The 20983-nt window shown below is 46.4% G+C and overlaps 1 protein-coding gene across 2 annotated transcripts in view; it reads left to right on the top strand.

Moving 5' to 3' along the window:
• Window positions 1-20983, top strand: part of LOC124119288 (fibrinogen-like protein A) — an 82739-nt gene that overhangs the window by 21529 nt on the left and 40227 nt on the right. The window contains exon 2 of one of the 2 annotated variants that reach the window (XM_046481749.2): window positions 4131-5038. In XM_046481749.2, coding sequence (XP_046337705.1) covers window positions 4534-5038 — 505 coding nt within the window. In that variant the 5' untranslated portion in view covers window positions 4131-4533. Of the gene's footprint in view, window positions 1-4130; window positions 5039-12187; window positions 12704-20983 lie in introns of those variants that run through there. The other variant, XM_046481750.2, reaches the window with a different exon arrangement.

The raw sequence follows: 20983 nt of genomic DNA, 5'->3' as shown, positions 1-20983 counted from the left end.
ACCCCCACCCCGTGTATCACCACACACACACACAAACGACCCCCGTCCCGTGTATCACCACACACACAAACGACCCCCGTCCCATGAATCACCACACACACACACGACCCCCGCCCCGTGTATCACCACACACACACACACACGACCCCCACCCCGTGTATCACCACACACACACACACACGACCCCCAACCCGTGTATCACCACACACAAAAACAACCCCCGTCCCGTGTATCACCACACATACACACAAACGACCCCCGTCCCGTGTATCACCACACATACACACAAACGACCCCCGTCCCGTGTATCACTACACACACAAACAACCCCCGTCCCGTGTATCACCACACACACACACACACGACCCCCACCCCGTGTATCACCACACACACACACACACGACCCCCAACCCGTGTATCACCACACACACAAACAACCCCCGTCCCGTGTATCACCACACATACACACAAACGACCCCCGTCCCGTGTATCACCACACATACACACAAACGACCCCCGTCCCGTGTATCACCACACACACGAGACCCCCGTCCCGTGTATCACCACACATACACACAAACGACCCCCGTCCCGTGTATCACCACACACATACACACATGACCCCCATCCCGTGTATCAAGACACACACAAACGACCCCCACCCCGTGTATCACCACACACACAAACGACCCCCGTCCCGTGTATCACCACACACACAAACGACCCCCGTCCCATGAATCACCACACACACACACGACCCCCAACCCGTGTATCACCACACACACACACGACCCCCAACCCGTGTATCACCACACACACAAACGACCCCCGTCCCGTGTAGCACCACACACACACACACGACCCCCACCCCGTGTATCACCACACACACGAGACCCCCGTCCCGTGTATCACCACACATACACACAAACGACCCCCGTCCCGTGTATCACCACACACATACACACATGACCCCCATCCCGTGTATCAAGACACACACAAACGACCCCCACCCCGTGTATCACCACACACACAAACGACCCCCGTCCCGTGTATCACCACACACACAAACGACCCCCGTCCCATGAATCACCACACACACACACGACCCCCAACCCGTGTATCACCACACACACACACGACCCCCAACCCGTGTATCACCACACACACAAACGACCCCCGTCCCGTGTAGCACCACACACACACACACGACCCCCACCCCGTGTATCACCACACACACGACCCCCACCCCGTGTATCACCACACACACACACACGACCTCTACCCCGTGTATTACCACACACACACACACGACCCACAACCCGTGTATCACCACACACACACACGACCCCCAACCCGTGTATCACCACACACACAAACGACCCCCACCCCGTGTATCACCACACACACACACACGACCCCCACCCCGTGTATCACCACACACACACACGACCCCCACCCCGTGTATCACCACACACACACACGACCCCCACCCCGTGTATCACCACACACATGACCCCCACCCCGTGTATCACCACACACACACACGACCCCCACCCCGTGTATCACCACACACATGACCCCCACCCCGTGTATCACCACACACACACACACATGACCCCCACCCCGTGTATCACCACACACATGACCCCCACCCCGTGTATCACCACACACACACACGACCCCCACCCCGTGTATCACCACACACACACACGACCCCCACCCCGTGTATCACCACACACACACACGACCCCCACCCCGTGTATCACCACACACACACACGACCCCCACCCCGTGTATCACCACACACACACACGACCCCCACCCCGTGTATCACCACACACATGACCCCCACCCCGTGTATCACCACACACACTCACGACCCCCACCCCGTGTATCACCACACACACACACGACCCCCACCCCGTGTATCACCACACACATGACCCCCACCCCGTGTATCACCACACACACACACGACCCCCACCCCGTGTATCACCACACACACACACGACCCCCGGCCCGTGTATCACCACACACATGACCCCCACCCCGTGTATCACCACACACTCACGACCCCCCACCCTATGTATCACCACACACACACGACCTCTACCCCGTGTATCACCACACACACATGACCCCCACCGCATGTAAGATAAGATAAGATAAGATAATATTTATTGCAGAAACGTTCCATTACGGGACAGATGCAATTTTAAAAGACAAGACATTATGATTTATATATACATATATACAGACAAACATAATCTACATTTCTGTAGACACATACAAAAACAAAATAATCAATATTACATATTTTATACACCACACACACACACACACGTTACCCCCCACCCCGTGTATCACCACACACACACACACGACCACCATCCCGTGTATCTCACCTCACCCGATCTGACCTGCTGGGCCAACCCCACCTCGCTTCCTTTTCAGGTCCATCACTGTCATCCGCCAGATAGCCTCGCCCCACTCTGACACGTGTTGCACATTAGGACTTCAACCAGTTCCAGGGCACTGTCCAGCAATAAACATCTGCAGCCACCATACATCAGAGGGACTGGTGGCGTCTCAGATGTTGCAGGGTACAAGTTGGAAACCTCCGAGTGCCCTGCCAGACCTCCCTGCCACCCGCCCTGTGTAATTACTGTCGTGTCAGATGGCGCGACTCCCCAAGAAGTAGACAATTGTGCCCTAATTAGACAGTTAATGTTAGCAACCCACGGGGTAATTAGGATAATACACCCTAATTGTCGTTGTTTTCTGATAATATGGATGAGTTTGTAAAAATTACAGTTAAAGTATAAACCTAATCTGCGCCCTCATCGCAAACCATGTAATTCCATCTTACACGATTAGGGTAATATATTATACATGTTTCCATACAAAACGTGGTCGACCTTCTGTGAAAAAATCTTAAGACACTGATTAAAGGTATTGATTTATGAAAAAAACCAGATCCAAGTTTAGGTATGCATATGGATATTGATGTAGTCTCATGGATCGCGGCGGAATTTCAATTTCACGATCACATTTTCATTTTCTTAACTAAAACGTTTGATCTCAAACTTCATTCGTCCTGGTCGTGATTTAAAGGAACGGTTGATAAAGTCTAAGGGTAAGTGAAGGTATTAATGATACTAAATCGAAATATGAAGTTCTGAAATGGGGAGAGAATGTTATAGGTCTCCTGAATGTTGGACGGCTCTCCATAAAACATGCGGCAATCCCCTTTGACAATAACATTTATTTACGTTAATAAACCCTCGTTGTTTAGTCGGGGGTGAGGATGAAGCGGCGTGTCAATATACCGCTCTTGTCATTGACCAACTGTTTTCAGCCAGTGTTTGTCTGAGGTCGTAAATATCCACTGGTATGCTTGTGTTTGTCCAATAAAGATTGATGTTGATTTCATAAATTGCTTGTTCATTTCAAAGCTTGTCAATTCTTAATCACGGCGTTTTTATGACTATGGCTCGACGTTGTGACAAGTCTTTATGGCCGGGCCTGTACCGCGTAACTCGCGCCAGGGGGGGTGTATATTTCACACTGGTAAAGACAAGCAGACAGATGAAATGCGACTCACTAGCGGTCACCTGGCCGGCGGGTCTAGAGCATTCACGGCTACAGTCCACGGCAACCGCTGTCACAATAGGTAGATTCAATACTGCAAATACCTTAACATGCCCTGGCCTTGTATCACCCTCGCCTGGCTGTGTTCCATAGATCGGAATAATAACTTCATTAACGTAGATGTATTTGTGTTGTAATTGTATGTGTGGGCACTGCTACTGTGTAGAGATTGTCAAGTAGATGCGATGAAACTAGCGATAGTAGGACGGATGAGTTAGTCGCATGTTGTACCTTGGACGTGAATGTAATGATCCCCAGCCGAGACCCTCCACCTGCGGGTAGCATGTCCCGAGCAGTTCATCAGTTGACGGTGGACAGACTCTGTGTTCCATCACACACGATTTTCGTAACGCGTGTCAAAGGGAACGAGCGCGAGTATATGTTTAAACGTTAATGTTCTGTCACTATTATGCCAGAATGAAACATGTGTTCTGACTTTTGCTATTCCCTTTATATAACTGTTATCTGTTTGTCCACAGGTCACGGAGGAAAGAAGATGTGAGAATAGGAAAACCGGAGGCACGGATTAAGAGATAGCATCGTTTCCAGGATTATTATAAGGATTAATGCGGATTAAAAGAGACGAGGTCAGGTCACTGTCGGATTACTGTGGATTATTTGTCCAGGTATTTAGTGTTTAGAAACGACACGTTTTTCGGGTGGTCCACCCATGGAAATTACAATGTCTCTGCTTTCATGAATTTCTGTGACAGTTTTATCAGTGAGGTGGTATACACGGGTGTGTGCTGACCCCGTGGTGTTCATGTCAAGTCGGCGAATATCAGCAGCACTTTGGGATTATTGCCGTGCGTAACCTGTGTGGCGCGTGACCACTCACACTTTCCAACTGACAAGGAGATTACCCTTTACAAGGAGATCAAGATGAAGTCGAGTGGGTTGCTCCTGGGCCTCTTTGTGGCGTGTTTGTGTTTGACAGTTTTCGCTGCAAAAGAACCCAAGAAAAAACGGGGAAGGTGTAAATGTATGCAGAGGTTTCTCAAAGATGTTGACAAAATGATTGAGAGAAAAATGCAAAAACTCGAAGAAAAATATTTTCTTTCTGCAATCAGTGACAAAGACAACTCCAGTTCCATATCCAAGCAGAACAGGAGGTGGTTGAAACTCAACGAAGATGTCCACTTCACCAAGGAAGCGTTGCAAACAATGAGCCACAACCTCCAGTTCGTTACAGAGCAGGTCAACTCGCAGAACCAGGACACGGAGTCTCTGAACGAACACTTTAACCAGCTGAACGGGTATGTGGCCAACTTGACCGGCGTGGTGGACCGACTTGAAAGAATGATGATGGCTAGGGGCAGTCTGGAGATGACCACTTCCTCCACAAGTCCCCACGAGTCACCATCACCGGAGCCGTCCTACCCGAGACGTGAGTACACGCGGTTTACTATAGATTTCACATAGCGGCATAGTTCGATGTGTGAGTACAGTGCTACATCTGGAGATGTAAACACTAACACTGGCTACATAATACGGGATAAGGAAAGACTTAAATCGACCATTAAACGGGGTACCCCGCAGGGCGATATTGTACCAGGCTTTGTTATTGAGGGTCTGAGAAGGAGACCAATGTCGGTTTTACCTGAGGGTCTGATAGGAGACCAATAACGGTCTTACCTGAGGGTCTGATAGGAGACCAATGTCGGTCTTACCTGACGGTCTGATAGGAGACCAATGTCGGTCTTACCTGACGGTCTGATAGGAGACCAATAACGGTCTTACCTGAGGGTCTGATAGGAGACCAATGTCGGTCTTAGCTGAGGGTCTGAGAGGGAGACCAATGTCGGTCTTACCTGAGGGTCTGATAGGAGATCAATGTCGGTCTTACCTGAGGGTCTGATAGGAGACCAATGTCGGTCTTACCTGACGGTCTGAGAAGGAGACCAATGTCGGTTTTACCTGAGGGTCTGATAGGAGACCAATGTCGGTCTTACCTGAGGGTCTGATAGGAGACCAATGTCGGTTTTACCTGAGGGTCTGATAGGAGACCAATGTCAGTCTTACCTGAGGGTCTGAGAGGGAGACCAATGTCGGTCTTACCCGAGGGTCTGATAGGAGATCAATGTCGGTCTTACCTGAGGGTCTGATAGTAGACCAATGTCGGTCTTACCTGAGGGTCTGAGAGGAAGACCAATGTCGGTCTTAACTGAGGGTCTGAGAGGGAGACCAGTGTCGGTCTTACCTGAGGGTCTGATAGGAGACCAATGTCGGTCTTACCTGACGGTCTGAGAGGGAGACCAATGTCGGTCTTACCTGAGGGTCTGAGAGGGAGACCAATGTCGGTCTTACCTGAGGGTCTGATAGGAGACCAATGTCGGTCTTACCTGACGGTCTGAGAGGGAGACCAATGTCGGTCTTACCTGACGGTCTGAGAGGGAGACCAATGTCGGTCTTAACTGAGGGTGTGTAAGCAGAGAAACTGAATAAGCTCACCCGTGATGGCCAAGGTTGTCGGACCGTGTGTAAACTAACTGAAAGAAAAGTGTCACACTGCTCTTCCAAAGTCGTCCGTTTTCTTTAACTATTACCTCTGCCAATTGGCACGAACATGATAATCTCCCCCAGGACCTCACAACCAAACATTCCTTAAAACCTCTGTAACACGGTCAGTGATTTCTTAAGAAATCCGCGTTTTTCGACTTTTGCAAATATTTGAAAAAATTTCGCGTCCACACCTGCGACAAGTTCGGAGGCATTTCCTCGACGGTGTTAAATGTTGATCTCTTCCTGGTATTTGTTGTCAAAACGTCATATTTCCGGGGGAAAGTGGCCGAATCTAAACAAAGGCGAGATTACCCCAGTTTGGGTGATGCTGTTGTGGGCTAATCATTGACTTAGTATGTTCGTGTCTTCTGAAGAGAGAATGGTGACCTTTACCGAAATTTTGCCGTCATACAACTTGAATAGTGTTTAAATCGGTGTTGAACCCAACTCACTTTCATTAAAATGTGCAGTTAATTCTAATACAAATTCTGAGTACATTTCGTGTCTAAATTTGCTGTTTGTAATAGTTAGATGTTTATAAAGGAAACTAGCTACTTGGGAGCCTATATGGGTGTTGATGATTATGACTGGATCCAGCGAGTAAAGCGGTTGACAAGGGTATCTGCTTAATTGACAGATATAAACTTCGTTTTGTTTGTTTGTGGTTGTGAGCCACACTCAGCAATATTCCAGCTATATGACGTCGTTCTGTAAATAATCAAGTCTGGACCAGACAATCCAGTGATTGACATCATGAGCATCGATCTACACAATTGGGATATTCATGACGTGCATCAACCAAGTCAGCGAGCCTGACTCCCCGATCTCGTTAGTCGCCTCTTACGACAAGCATTGGTTGCTGAAGACCTTTTCTCTACCCGAATCTTCACTGGTCAGACGGCTGCCCTCTCTACAAGTAATAATAGATAACTACATATACATAGGTAATGATAGCTAGCTATACCTATACAAGAAATGATAGCTAGCTATACCTATACAAGTAATGATAGCTAGCTATGCCTATACAAGTAATGATAGCTAGCTATACCTATACAAGTAATGAAAGTTAGCTATACCTATACAAGTAATGATAGCTAGCTATACTTATACAAGTAATGAAAGCTAGCTATATCTATACAAGTAATGAAAGTTAGCTACATCTACACAGGTATTGGTAGAGAACTACATCCACACGATTGATGGTTGATGGCTACATATGTTTGTTTGTTGTTTAACGCCGCACTCAGCGAACCTGACCAACGATCTGTTCGTCGCTTCTTATGACAAGCATTTTATGCTGGAGACCTGTTAACAGTTTGAAACAAATGTAATGAAGACAAGTAACACTCCAGGGTACTGACTCATCGGGTGCTGTCACTCATGTGTATACCCTGTAACACGCCGTGCACCAACTCATCGGGTGCTGTCACTCATGTATATACCCTGTAACACGCCGTGCACCAACTCATCGGGTGCTGTCACTCATGTATATACCCTGTAACACGCCGTGCACCAACTCATCGGGTGCTGTCACTCATGTATATACCCTGTAACACGCCTTGCACCAACTCATCAGGTGCTGTCACTCATGTATATACCCTGTAACACGCCGTGCACCAACTCACCGGGTGCTGTCACTCATGTATATACCCTGTAACACGCCTTGCACCAACTCATCGGGTGCTGTCACTCATGTATATACCCTGTAACACGCCTTGCACCAACTCATCGGGTGCTGTCACTCATGTATATACCCTGTAACACGCCGTGCACCAACTCACCGGGTGCTGTCACTCATATATATACCCTGTAACACGCCGTGCACCAAATCACCGGGTGCTGTCACTCATGTATATACCCTGTAACACGCCGTGCACCAAATCACCGGGTGCTGTCACTCATGTATATACCCTGTAACACGCCGTGCACCAAATCACCGGGTGCTGTCACTCATGTATATACCCTGTAACACGCCGTGCACCAAATCACCGGGTGCTGTCACTCATGTATATACCCTGTAACACGCCGTGCACCAACTCATCGGGTGCTGTCACTCATGTATATACCCTGTAACACGCCGTGCACCAACTCACCGGGTGCTGTCACTCATGTATATACCCTGTAACACGCCGTGCACCAACTCACCGGGTGCTGTCACTCATGTATATACCCTGTAACACGCCGTGCACCAAATCACCGGGTGCTGTCACTCATGTATATACCCTGTAACACGCCGTGCACCAACTCACCGGGTGCTGTCACTCATGTATATACCCTGTAACACGCCGTGCACCAAATCACCGGGTGATGTCACTCATGTGTATACCCTGTAACACGCCGTGCACCAAATCACCGGGTGCTGTCACTCATGTGTATACCCTGTAACACGCCGTGCACCAACTCACCGGGTGCTGTCACTCATGTATATACCCTGTAACACGCCGTGCACCAACTCATCGGGTGCTGTCACTCATGTATATACCCTGTAACACGCCGTGCACCAAATCACCGGGTGCTGTCAGTCATGTATATACCCTGTAACACGCCGTGCACCAAATCACCGGGTGCTGTCACTCATGTATATACCCTGTAACACGCCGTGCACCAAATCACCGGGTGCTGTCACTCATGTATATACCCTGTAACACGCCGTGCACCAAATCACCGGGTGCTGTCACTCATGTATATACCCTGTAACACGTCGTGCACCAACTCACCGGGTGCTGTCACGTCAGTGCCCGTGTCTACATCCGCCTTGGCGGGGATTGTGCGTAGACTGCCATTTAAATTCACTGCGTTGGAAACAGTATGCAACCTGTGAAGCTTCGGGTTTGAATGGATCTTCAGCAACCCATGCTTGTCGTAAGAGGCGACTTACGGGATCGGGTTGTCAGGCTCGCTGATTTGATTGACGTATGTCATCGTATCCCAGTTGCGTTGATCGATGCTCACGATGTCAGTCACTGAAATATCTGGTCCAGACTCGATTATTGACATACCGCCGTCATATAGCTGGCATATTGCCGGGTGTGGCGTTAAGCAACAAGAATAAGATACGTCTTGTTACTGCTCTAACGAATACGTGTTTAAGTTGGGGTCTCAACGCTACTTTATTTCTCATATGTTACATGTCAGTAACCAAGGGTTTATTTGACGTTTATCGAGGATCATGAACGGGATGAATTTGGGATTCGAACCCACGACCATCGGCATCATAGTTTGCATTTAAACCGCACTAGCACTACTAAAGTTTATTAACAAGCATGTTGAACAGTATCTCCACGTTACTTGTCAACTGTGTATGTATATCCTTACCCACGTTTGAGATGTCATTCTCTCAGCAAGCACCAGTCACAACCTGGTAATCATTTCTTGGGAAAGTGCTATTTAGAAAAGCAATGTATGTTAATTGGAGTGGGGAGATAAGTGTCTGCACCATCGGGGGAGTGTAGCACATTACATCCCGCGCTCCCGAGGTTTAGCCGTGCACTCATGCACCGCCAGCCTGTCCTACATCGTTGATTACGTCATTTCCGGTGCAGGGAAGTGAGGAAACACAGTGGTTGGGAATGATGCTCTTCCACAGGAAAGGCAAGAGTTGTGGTACTGACACCGGGCGCCACCTGGACAGGAGGATGAGGATGTAGAGACGTCGCCACGTGGGCGTCCAGAAGGGGGAGCCCCGGGCTGGTGGGCACTCTGTTGATTACAACTGACTTCATGTTTGTTTCTGAGTTAACTGAGGACTTGCAGTGAGCCGCAAAATGTGGAAGACGCTTCGGTTACTACCTACAACGTCATTTCAACCGCGTAATGATTGCAGCATGTTCGACCAACTCTCAAATACCTGAGGGAATAACGTCTTTTGGTTGTAGTGTGTGTTATAGAACAAATGAGACAAACACATGCGTTGTGTAGGATGCGTACACCCATTTTGTTATCACCGATACGACCCATGACAACCCGCAAGTGTTACTACAACATCACTGGCCCATCACTCGTGTACCAGTAACACAGCGGTATGTAATGTCTTCACCTCCAACCACCACAGCCTGAAGTATTCTGTATGGTGTTACTACATCACTGACACAATACTTGTGTACCAGTGACACAGTTGCGTCTGTCTTCACCTCCAACCACCACAGCCTGTAGTAATCTGTACAATGTTACTTCAACATAACAGGCAGATTAATTAGAAAAGGGATGCTAATTTGACTTGTCTGTGTGTGTGTGAGTGACGAGAGCGCGTCTGTTAGTCACTTTCCACCAGCACATCCTTGCCCACTTGATTCTCAAGGCCTACTTGAGCTGGTATCCCCAGTGAAACAAAGTCCAACAAAGTCAACAACTCGGTTTGGTTCCGTGGTTCTATGACTTAGGCTACATAATTGTTAATACACTCATTCGAAGGACGCCTGCAGAGGAACGTAACTACTCTGGCTCTGGTTCTATTTTCATGGCTATATGCTATAGCTTTGTTACCACTGCAGGCTAGCTGAGGGGCATTTTTTTACGAACGGACACTTACAATAATTACGGGGAAGCAGTTTGGCTCAGTGGCCAACTCACTCCGAGATGACACACCTTTCCCTGCACCTCAGTATCCTACGGGTAGAAGACATGTCGGCATTTGTTCACATCGTTAAGTGTTAGGTCAAGACATTGGCCATATAAAGCGGTCTCTTTCAGTAACTGCATGGTTTGCTGTGGCCAGAGTTTGTTATTTACCAGCGGCCGTGATCTAGGCTAGCAGGTCATTGAACAACAACGTTTAGCACATAGTCATGCCGATGTATTGGTGAAGGCGGATAGGAAGGTAGGAGGTTGCAGATGATGGCTGCTGTGACTGGTTATTGATGTATGCTACACGACGCACAGGTCAGTGGGGAGGCCAGATCGGTGTCACGACACACAGTGGCCGTCAGTGCGTGGGCACAGCTCATCTCGACAGTCGCCTGGACCCCCTCTGTCGACACCCTGCCCGGGGTCACATAATTACCCTGACCCCCGAAGAAATTAATATCATCCCCCAGCGATCCCGAAATATGTTTCAAAAATGCTGACGAGCACCCTGTGAGAAGTTCCAGAATAGACACGCATTGGACGATAAGACGGCGGTATGGCAGTTTGTTAGTTTGGTGGGTCTAAGTTTAAGGTAACAGCGATCTTATCTGTAAACATCATCCTTCAAACATTGACAATATTGCTTTTTAAGTATACACCATTAGAGTCAGCCACCACCGGGCCGTCTCAGTTGTAGTAGGTACGGGGAGGAGGTGGGGTTGGCTGGGAAGTGGGGGTTGGTTTGAGGGGGACCCTGGGGATGCCGTGTCGTTTGGGAGGATGTGGCGGTGGGCGGCGGGAGCGTGTGTGTGCTGGCTGCTGGATCTTATGACTCACTACTGACTGAAAACAGTATGTTACAGTATGTTGGACACTATACCCTAAACTCCATGTTGACGAGAGGCATTCATTAAACATAAAGTACTAGTGCCATTTGATACAAGTTTAGTGATATCTTAACTCCTTCCTGGCGGGCGTAGCCATCGCCGTGGCATCATTTAGAGGCCATATATGCACATGTGATCTGTGGTGTCAGTTATTTTATTGTAATTGTCTTTTTGTTATACATACAACACTTATACCAACCTGACCTACTTCGGGTCAGGTAACCTTGCCTGTTATCAGCCATCTTTTGCCCGGTCACCTAAATGGGTTGCGATATTTTAAGTTCACCATAACCTTAATGATGCTGGACGTTAACCACCCTCCCCGTCATTAACGACTTCAACAGTGTCCAACAACAGCAGCTCCATCCCGGACACTTTCAGGCTTCTCCAGCCTGGAGAACACGTGGTTTCATTACACACACTGATTCCAGATCTCAGGCTATAATCATCAACGTGCGTTAATAATTAAATGTCCATTGTTCTACCAGCATGTGTAGAGTTAATGTCGAGTGTTAGGTTACCATCTCATACAAGAGTTATCAGGAAATGACCCCTGCGAATGGCAAGAGGTCTTTAGTTCCAACACGCTGGTCACACAATCACCAGTAGAGTCAGTGTTTCGTTATTCACGCATCAAGCTCAAATGATGGCGGGTGTAGTATACATCCTTGCTGTAATCCTGTCTGCTGGAGAACTTGCAGCACACAAGGGACAGTTTCGGACATTCAAAAGTGAAGTGGACATTCTCAGGTCGGACTTCCGTTCCGAGACGGACTTATTAAGACGGGAGATGAAAAATGTAACCACCCAATTGGCCAAGGATATGTTGCAGTATAAAATGTCTCGGAGGCAGAAGAGCTCAAGGGGGTTAAGTAACAAGGTTATAGATGACTGGCTGATGAACATAGTGAGGTTTATGTCCAGTGTGGACAAGAGGATTACATCGCTAGGGACAGCTAGAGAATTATGTGACGATAAAATCGAAACATGGATGGGCGAAATTGATGAAAGACTTGAGAAATTGGAGAACATTACAAAAAGAAGGCATCGTAGTAAGAAAAGGAACAGGACAGAATCAGTGAACAAAGCCATTCCTAGAGGTATCATGTCATGTTATTATACTTAGTGCTTCCACGCACATCCTGCCTGCGACCTATTAGCATGTGCGCTTTTGACTCCAAATGTGTATCTGCTGCGAATACAATCAGATATATTCCCGTACACAATATTAGTTATGCACGTGATGCGGTTACCGCAGTGACACACATAGTTATAGGTGTTGTTGCATTGTACATATGGTGTGTATATTTCCGTATTTCATTTGATTTTTCAAAATAAGCGTTTCGTGTAATTGTTTTGAAGTTTCCCACTATATGAAATATTCGAATAGACACCATCTTTAGCTGGTAACTCGAGGCCAACACAATAATGGAGAAAATAACACCTTCTGTCTACAAATGATGCCCTCACTCACTCACATGGTTCCTCCGACTCCAGATACAACCCTCGTTGATGGTCGTTAACCTTATTGAGGACTTGTCGGAGTTAATGAATGGGTTTGTACCTGCTACTCACTGCTACGTAATCAATGTAGGATAAGGTTACCGCGAGTTGTGGTTTCTGCCACCTCTCTTCCTCTTTCACCATTGCGTTGGAGTTAAACATAATTACATTCCCCTCCCACCAAACAGACGGGACAGACAGCTGCCCCAACACCATCCCTCCAGCCACCGCACGTACAGGTAGACGCCTCCCCACGAAACCCCCAACCTCCACCCCACCCGTGTCGACAGACGTCTTTCACGTATAAAAGATAAGCCTTGTGGCGCGTTGATATAGATGTCTGATTCCACGTTGACCTGGTGTCCATCTTGTCAGAAGAATTTTTGCGTTGGAAGGGAGCTCTGTGCATTTGAGTTTGTCTCCCAGTCCTGCCAGTGCAGATGAGATTCCGTCCGGTCAAAAGGTGGGATTTGATAAATGGACAACGCGACTTCCAAAACTTAAAGTTGAATTTATCCAGTTCAAGCAAAATTAACATTCCAGGTCGCCAACTCAGTTATGCCCGAACCATTTGTATTTAATACACTCTCTCGGAGATATTAGATGGCTGTGACGGGGCATAAACTCACTGTTGACACACGCGAACAGGAAGCCCCGTCATGACCGCCAGTCGATCACGACACTTAGCTGGCCAGCAGACGGGTGCATGGCGCCGACAAGATTTTGGTCGGAACTGCGTAAACACACGTGTCTGCCCGAGACGTCTCACTAGCTGTTTCATGGAGTATATTCATATGGTACATGTCGTTGTGACACAAATGCTGCCACATAATTTGTCCAGTATTTACAAGGGTATGAATCACGACTACGCTACTAGCGTGATGGCTTGAGAATATTCATTCATATATCTTCCGCATCTTATCGCATTAAAGTCAATGTAAAATGTTATCTCCAGGAGGTTTGGAGTGTTTAAACAAGGACGCATTAGTTATGTCAGCGACGTCAGTCCGAAAATCCCAGGTAACTTAGGAGTTCAACATAGCCATACATCTTTGAGATGCCTTTTGAAATATTACAGCCGAAAACGTTTGATCAGAATTGTTTTAAACAGACTCTTCTCCCTCTTCTCCCACCCGCGCAATAATCCCTTGAAAAGTAGTTCTTATTGCATTGAATATTTGTATATTGGTTTAATTACCGGAAGTTGATGCGGATGGCTACATAGCTGTGGTGAGGCCCGGTCGGAAGTTGTACTATGGCTGGTTAAGTACGCTGTGTTGTGTATGCAGTCACATCGAAGGGAAATTAAAGTACTACCACAATGAAAATTCATTTGAAAAAAATATCCTAATTCTGCTACCAAGTTCAACTGTCCTTGAAGATGGCCCTGTGACCTTCCTGCCCTGGTGACCACGTAGTCCACTTCGCGCGGGGCTTCATGTACCAGTCTACTGAAATGGTCAAAATATGCGATTTGACTGGTTGTTGAGGCGGCTGAAATAATGTACACTGATTGCGGTTTAAAACAACACTCACTCCAACATGCCTCGACAGATCCTCGGTTCTAACATTCCGTTATGTCTACTTCGCCTACAGACATGGTGATGTGGTGTGATAGTTCGCCTACACTCCTATACTTGCCTCCCTTTGTCGGTAATGGATCCTTCCCCACACCAGCGTGATTTATTGATCGCCGGGTACACAGTGCTAGTAATGTGCAATTTGATAGAAACTAAAAACGAAGTATTTTCTTTCTTTACGTTGAGTAGAGGATAAGTAAGACACAGTTATTGTTTGGATGAATGCAACAGATCTGAAACAACAAATAGTTATGAGAGGTTTATAAAAGAAACTGCAATTATCTTCTGCTGATTAGATCCCCTGTAGTTGTTTGAGTAACACTACAAGAGCACTGATCACACCGAACGCTAGGATTAACAATGACAACAACAAAAACAACAGATTAATCATTTATCACACTAAGATTAACTGAATTTGTTTTAGTCGAGATAACATTCAAGGAAACTAAGCGTTATGTCCTCGAAGGAAGACGAGATCTGCTCTGTCTCAGTCCTTGTCTGAAGTTGAATTGCCCGACTCCGGGAAGAATACTGTCACAGTTGGTGATGAACGCTAACTCAGCACAGACGATGGTGATGATGGCGACGGTATGGATGTGTTCCCTCGTGTGGAGATACAGTATATTTAATACACAAGCTTAATATGTCGCTGTATGGGAATAGTGTGTGTTCAGCGTTATTTCCCCAGGTGGTTTTGTTGCATGATCTAATATATATTGCAACCAATCTGAAGACCTCCTGCACGAGCTTCTTGTCAGCACGATTTACTCGCAATATCGTTTGTCCCGGGATAACCAAGGAGCCACTTATCTATGTACCGCTTCACGATAACCATATGCAATGCTCCTGTGAATCGGATATACAGCGTGCTAAATACCGACTGTACCTCCTTCGCACATATATATGGGCCTTGGTCGGGTGGAAGATCAAACTGCAAATGTGTAATTGTTTTGTATGTGTGAGTTTTTAGCTCACCTGAACTTAAAGCTAACTCAGGGCGTTGTTCTTGCCCTGCCCGTCCGTCCGTCTAACCGTGTAACGGGCTAATTTCTCATAACTGTGATAGTGACTACAAATAGATCCATATGAATATATATTGGTTTTTCGGAATATGCTCAAAATCCGAACGTAAACGAATTATTAAGAAATATGAGACATATGTACACTGTTAACGTAGCTAGACTTCTGATACATAGATGCTGAGACACTGTGGAAACGCACCTAGACGCCTGAAATATTGACACTGGAACACCGTGGAAACGTAAACTGTGTCGATTTCAAGGAAATATTCGTCATCACGAGACTCAATACAAGTAACAGAATCTAGGACGTAAATACCATTTGGAACGGCTATCGAGGCTGTAATACTTTTCGTCGTCTAACTTGATAGATGGAGTGTCAGCATGTATGAACGTTACAGCGGTTGCAAAACAAACTCGAAATAAAACCGATGATGAGAGTTGCACCAGAAGGCGACAACACAGAGCGGGTTAGTGTGTACCAGTAGTTGTACCCTGATACTAGGAGTTCTGTAGATCTCGTCAAGGTGTTCTGCGTACTTTTGCTTTAACAAGACCACTGGCGCAGCGTGGGTATGCACTCGAACCATAGCGAGCAATAATGACACTTAGTGAAATAAGTTCTACATATGGTGAAAACATTGTAGCATCAGATACTCGCACACTCAAGGGCGTCACACGCGGCGCGCACCAGTCTACACGCCGACTCCCCTGGCGGCAACATTCTGGTTGTGTTGGATGACGGCCAAGGGAAACAACTCTAACTTGCTGAAAGCAGATCACGACCTTGGTAAACTCGGAGATGTTTTCCGACAATCAAAATACAAGTATTTGTTGCGGTAAGGTGCGCGAGGTAAAACTGGTTAATAGGGGATAATATGTTTTACAACAACACCAAGAATCTCCAAGTTTTAAGCAGGTGTAAAAATATTTGTTGATGTGTCGTCAGATCTCGACAGCCTGTAGGAGTTGGCGATAGTACCAGCATGTTGTGAGCTCGTGCTACAACCTTAACCGCTTAGTAGATCCACATAGTTTTCATGAAAATTGTTGCTGGCTAATACTTCAATATTGTGACTAGGGGAGAACCATGTTTTGTCGTTTTCTTGGTTTTCAAAGTCTTGGGGCCGTGACGCCTCCAGTAGTCATTTGTTATCTTAAATGTTTGCTACAACTGGGATGTTGGTCCCTGAGCTCAACAGTTCTGTTTAGGGAGCACCGTGTTTTCATATTATGGAAACACAGAACGTTTCCTACACAAACAGGTCACTTTGGACCTAACCCTTGATTTCACCGGCCACATTAACTCGTGCAACAGTATCTCGTCCAAGTGGACATTTCTTGGCTTTAGTCGACATAATGCTGAAGGCTTTTTCTGTAGATTGCTAGGGGGTCGTTAAACTAGGCGCGGTTTTGATAAAATTGATAGCAAAGCACTTACTAGTGGTGTTGGGTATAAGTAATCTTCAGTACATTTATTACATTATTGATGGTGTGATTATTTCAACTTTGTCATGGATGTAGTCATCGGACTTTATAACCTCGTAATGCAGCGATTAATCGTGGCACCCAGACGTGGGGGCATCATACATTTCTGGCTCTTCTGTCACTCTCCTTTCCACGCTAGACATGGAAACCACGTTGATCACATGGGCGGTTGAATGGAGTAGTACATGTACAGTTCAACACTGTCGCTAGTGATATTTCAATGGGATTCATTTTGTCTGTGTTTCTACTTGTAGTTAATGTTCCGACATTCCGATACCGAATGTACGGATGTGTACGATGGATTGACCGGTTAAGGAGAAATAATTAGTTTTTGATAGAAACGTACCAAATTGTTGTGATGACGTCATTACCGGTGTGATAACGCTCACAGGAGTTGAGAATCAATTCCAGCTAAGTTACCACACATCAATCATTTTGTGCTGTGCGAGATTAAACCCTTCTCGTCAGAGTCATCAACTGCGCTCTGTTCTACTGACAAGTGTTCAACTGATCATATCGTATAATCGGCGGTGAAAAAACTATTAAAGAGTGGTTCAGATGTAATAGTTATCGGTGAAATCACGCGTTACATCTAAAACAGTTGCAACTCCCATTTATCAGGAAGTCATCATGGATCGCGAAGACTGAGCGAGTAATACTAGGAAAGCACACTTTATAAATAAAAACAGCTCCCCCCTCCCTAGTTAGCACCTAATGTGCTGAAGTCGGACTGCCTCACCCGAGCGCGCACCTGCCGTTGCCAGGTCGTGTAACCCTGCAGAGCCTACTTTCACGCGCCCGGGAAGGAGAGGTACATTTTTGCCAGGTTTCAGTAATCGTACATCACTACACGTGAAATATTATGTAATTGTACCTCCGAGTTGTGCATTCATACATAATTATTATCTGCATGATTATCTCTAAAGCACATGTTCCAGGAATAATGTTAAACAGTGGCTGGAGTATCTTCCCTAGCTGTTGCGGCTGACATCGTACATGGCATAAAGGAATTTGACTCGAGTAATGAATCGTCCTAACAGACAGCCGATGAAACAGATGGAAGCATATTACGACTGTCAAAGAGACATTTATGAAGTGGTTATATCTCCCGTCACGCACTGACTGTCTGCTGATATGAAGCCCCTCCCCTCTGACACTGCTGTCCAGGGTTATTTACACGAGACATACCACCAGACGCGGTCGGGCTAGGTTATATGTTTATTATGGCTTATCCGACATGCATCTAAGCGGTGTTTCCCTCCTTAATCTGCCGCGAGCCTACTATAGCCATTCCGGCTGTCATGTCCACTTGACCAGCGTTATATACTGACCATCTTATCTCCTGACCTGTGCAGTAAACACGTACTATCTACAGGCCTGCCACGGTCTTTGTCCTCCCTGCATTTATCTACAAAACTACTGTTGCCCAGTCGCCTAAGGTGCCAAAATTCAGTGTGCAGAGTTGCTTCTCTTAGGCGTGCCAGAAACCTATGATCGTGGTTTCGAATCCAAAATTCCCTTTGATCATGTTTCTATATTTCTCAGCACCACATCCTACTCGTTGGTTTCACCAAAGTGGTGAACGTGTAAGACCTGTCTAAGAGCGGCACTGCAACTCACTCACTCACTCCTCTACAGAAGACCACGCTAAGTTGTATGGGGTAGAAGTTGATACACAGCTGGCTGGTCGTTCTCTCTCACAAATATGAGGTTAGTGTCGTAAGCTCTATCACGGCTTTGGGGTGTACGAGTTGTAACGTGATGGTTGGCAAGGTTCTTTCTTTTTGTGACATTTTCGGAGTAGCCTGAGGCCACGTTCATTTCTGTTGTGGTTTTGTGGTCGTCCTTGTATCTTTATTTTGGCGCTGCAAAAAACGTTCCCCACACAGAGAAAGTTTGCTGCGATCTGTGCAGCATACACATGAAGGCAGTGTTGGCCACTATCCCACAACCATGTGTCGTGACGACACTGAGGCCGACTTGTTTCCCCTGTTTGTATAGCGGCCCCACTGCTCTGTGTGCTCTGGCCAGACACGGAATTTGATACCATGTTTAACATTGATAAAGCCAAGCATTTGCTCACAGTCGCGTTGTAACGCCGGTTAAATCCTCAAAGCCTAATCTATCGCAAGCGATCAACGGCGTTTCCCCATCTAGTTGCCCCTATCTTAATTGCTATTTGACCACTCTATCAAAGACCGTCCAGCCCGCTGCGGGCTAGTTTCACAGACACTCCACTCGTCGTGCTCTCAAGTCTCCGTATAGATATCTTACCTGTATGGACTTATAACGTGCACAGTTCGTGACAAAGCGTAAAAGCGGCCTATTTACAGATCGTGAAAGGTGTTGGCTTTGCATTCAGCTTTCAGTTTATGAAACCGAATCGGCAGTTAGTGCTCATGGCAGTTTCCAGTGATCTTTGGAAGGGTCGTAAATGGCGAAAGTTGTTTTGAATGACTATGTCTTTGAGTAGAATGGGATACTAATTGTTATCAGGATTACCTGGATATTTCCAGAGCTTTACCGATAGCATTGTATAGCGCTTTGATTGCCCGACTGAAGCTACTCCACATCGTGTGACAACGTGCATTATGGATGTGTGAACTCGCTCGCGGCTTATCTCCCGAAGCTAATGCATGCTATTTGATAATTATTAATAACTCATTCATATTTAACAGTTTCTAAAACACTGATAAGACGAACACATCTCTCTGCGAATGAGATAATGTAATTCGTTTCACATGTGGCTATAGACATGTAAGATCAATTTTCATGTAGTTTGTTGAATATATCAGTTTTAGCACCTGTCTCCAATTGCTGTCTCTGTGGCAGTGCAGTTGTGACAAAGTTGTGAATCTCTCCGCTAGTTGAGAAGGTTGGCTTTCCTCAGTCAGATGAGAAGTTTTGATTCTCACTGTCAGATGACAAGGTTTAAACACCGTCATAACTTCGCGAATTATACCACTCCCATGCCACGTTTAACATTAATACTTGTGGGCATCGCTGTCTCTCTTTGTAAATTACTAATCCTAAAACTATTCATAACTTTAACTATGATGTATCATGCGGTCCCGTGTAAGCATGACTTGCAGATCCTCCACGCAAATATCCCAGTAAGGACACGTCTCTTTCCTATACAAAAAGCCTAAATGAAGTATTTTAATTGTCCACCTCAGTCGTCAAAGTGTGTGCGACTAGACACGCCTGCTGGTGAGGTCGTGTATGCTACTGCAGACTAACTGCATCACTGACATACATATCAGGCATAACCTTCCCACTGTCATCACTGTCACCACCACACGCCCGTGTGTTACCGCTGTCCATGTCTGTTACATGCTAACACAGCATTTTCGTGGCACATCAACAACTCATCTATTGGGGTATTAACTCGTATCCTGTTATTTCCGCTCTCTTGCAGTTCAGAATAAACCAGCACGAAACATTACACAATTGACAATAATCTTAATTCTTCATTTTGGAACACCTGCTAGAGTCTGTCCTACTGATCCCGATATAAACAGCCAAGGAGACTACATAGCACTGACAGTGATGCCACGTCTTACCTTGTGTGTAGAACAGTGATTACACAGCCGGCACAGGTATGTGGGGGTCTTTATACCCGCAATCTCCCACCCCTGTCTGGCTACACCACAATGTAGGTGACAGACACACACCACATGTAGAGGATATGGTGTCTTGGCTTCCTATTGAAGTCAGTCATTCGGAAAATGCCGCAATTTGTTCCTGGCAGATATATATTCCTCATTTATTGAGCTTAGGGTCTGGGTGA

This window comes from Haliotis rufescens, unplaced genomic scaffold (genome assembly GCF_023055435.1).
Source record: "Haliotis rufescens isolate VD_foot unplaced genomic scaffold, xgHalRufe1.0.p SCAF_15, whole genome shotgun sequence".
Taxonomy (NCBI): Eukaryota; Metazoa; Mollusca; class Gastropoda; order Lepetellida; family Haliotidae; genus Haliotis; species Haliotis rufescens.
This window is presented reverse-complemented; position numbering and strand designations above follow the sequence as displayed.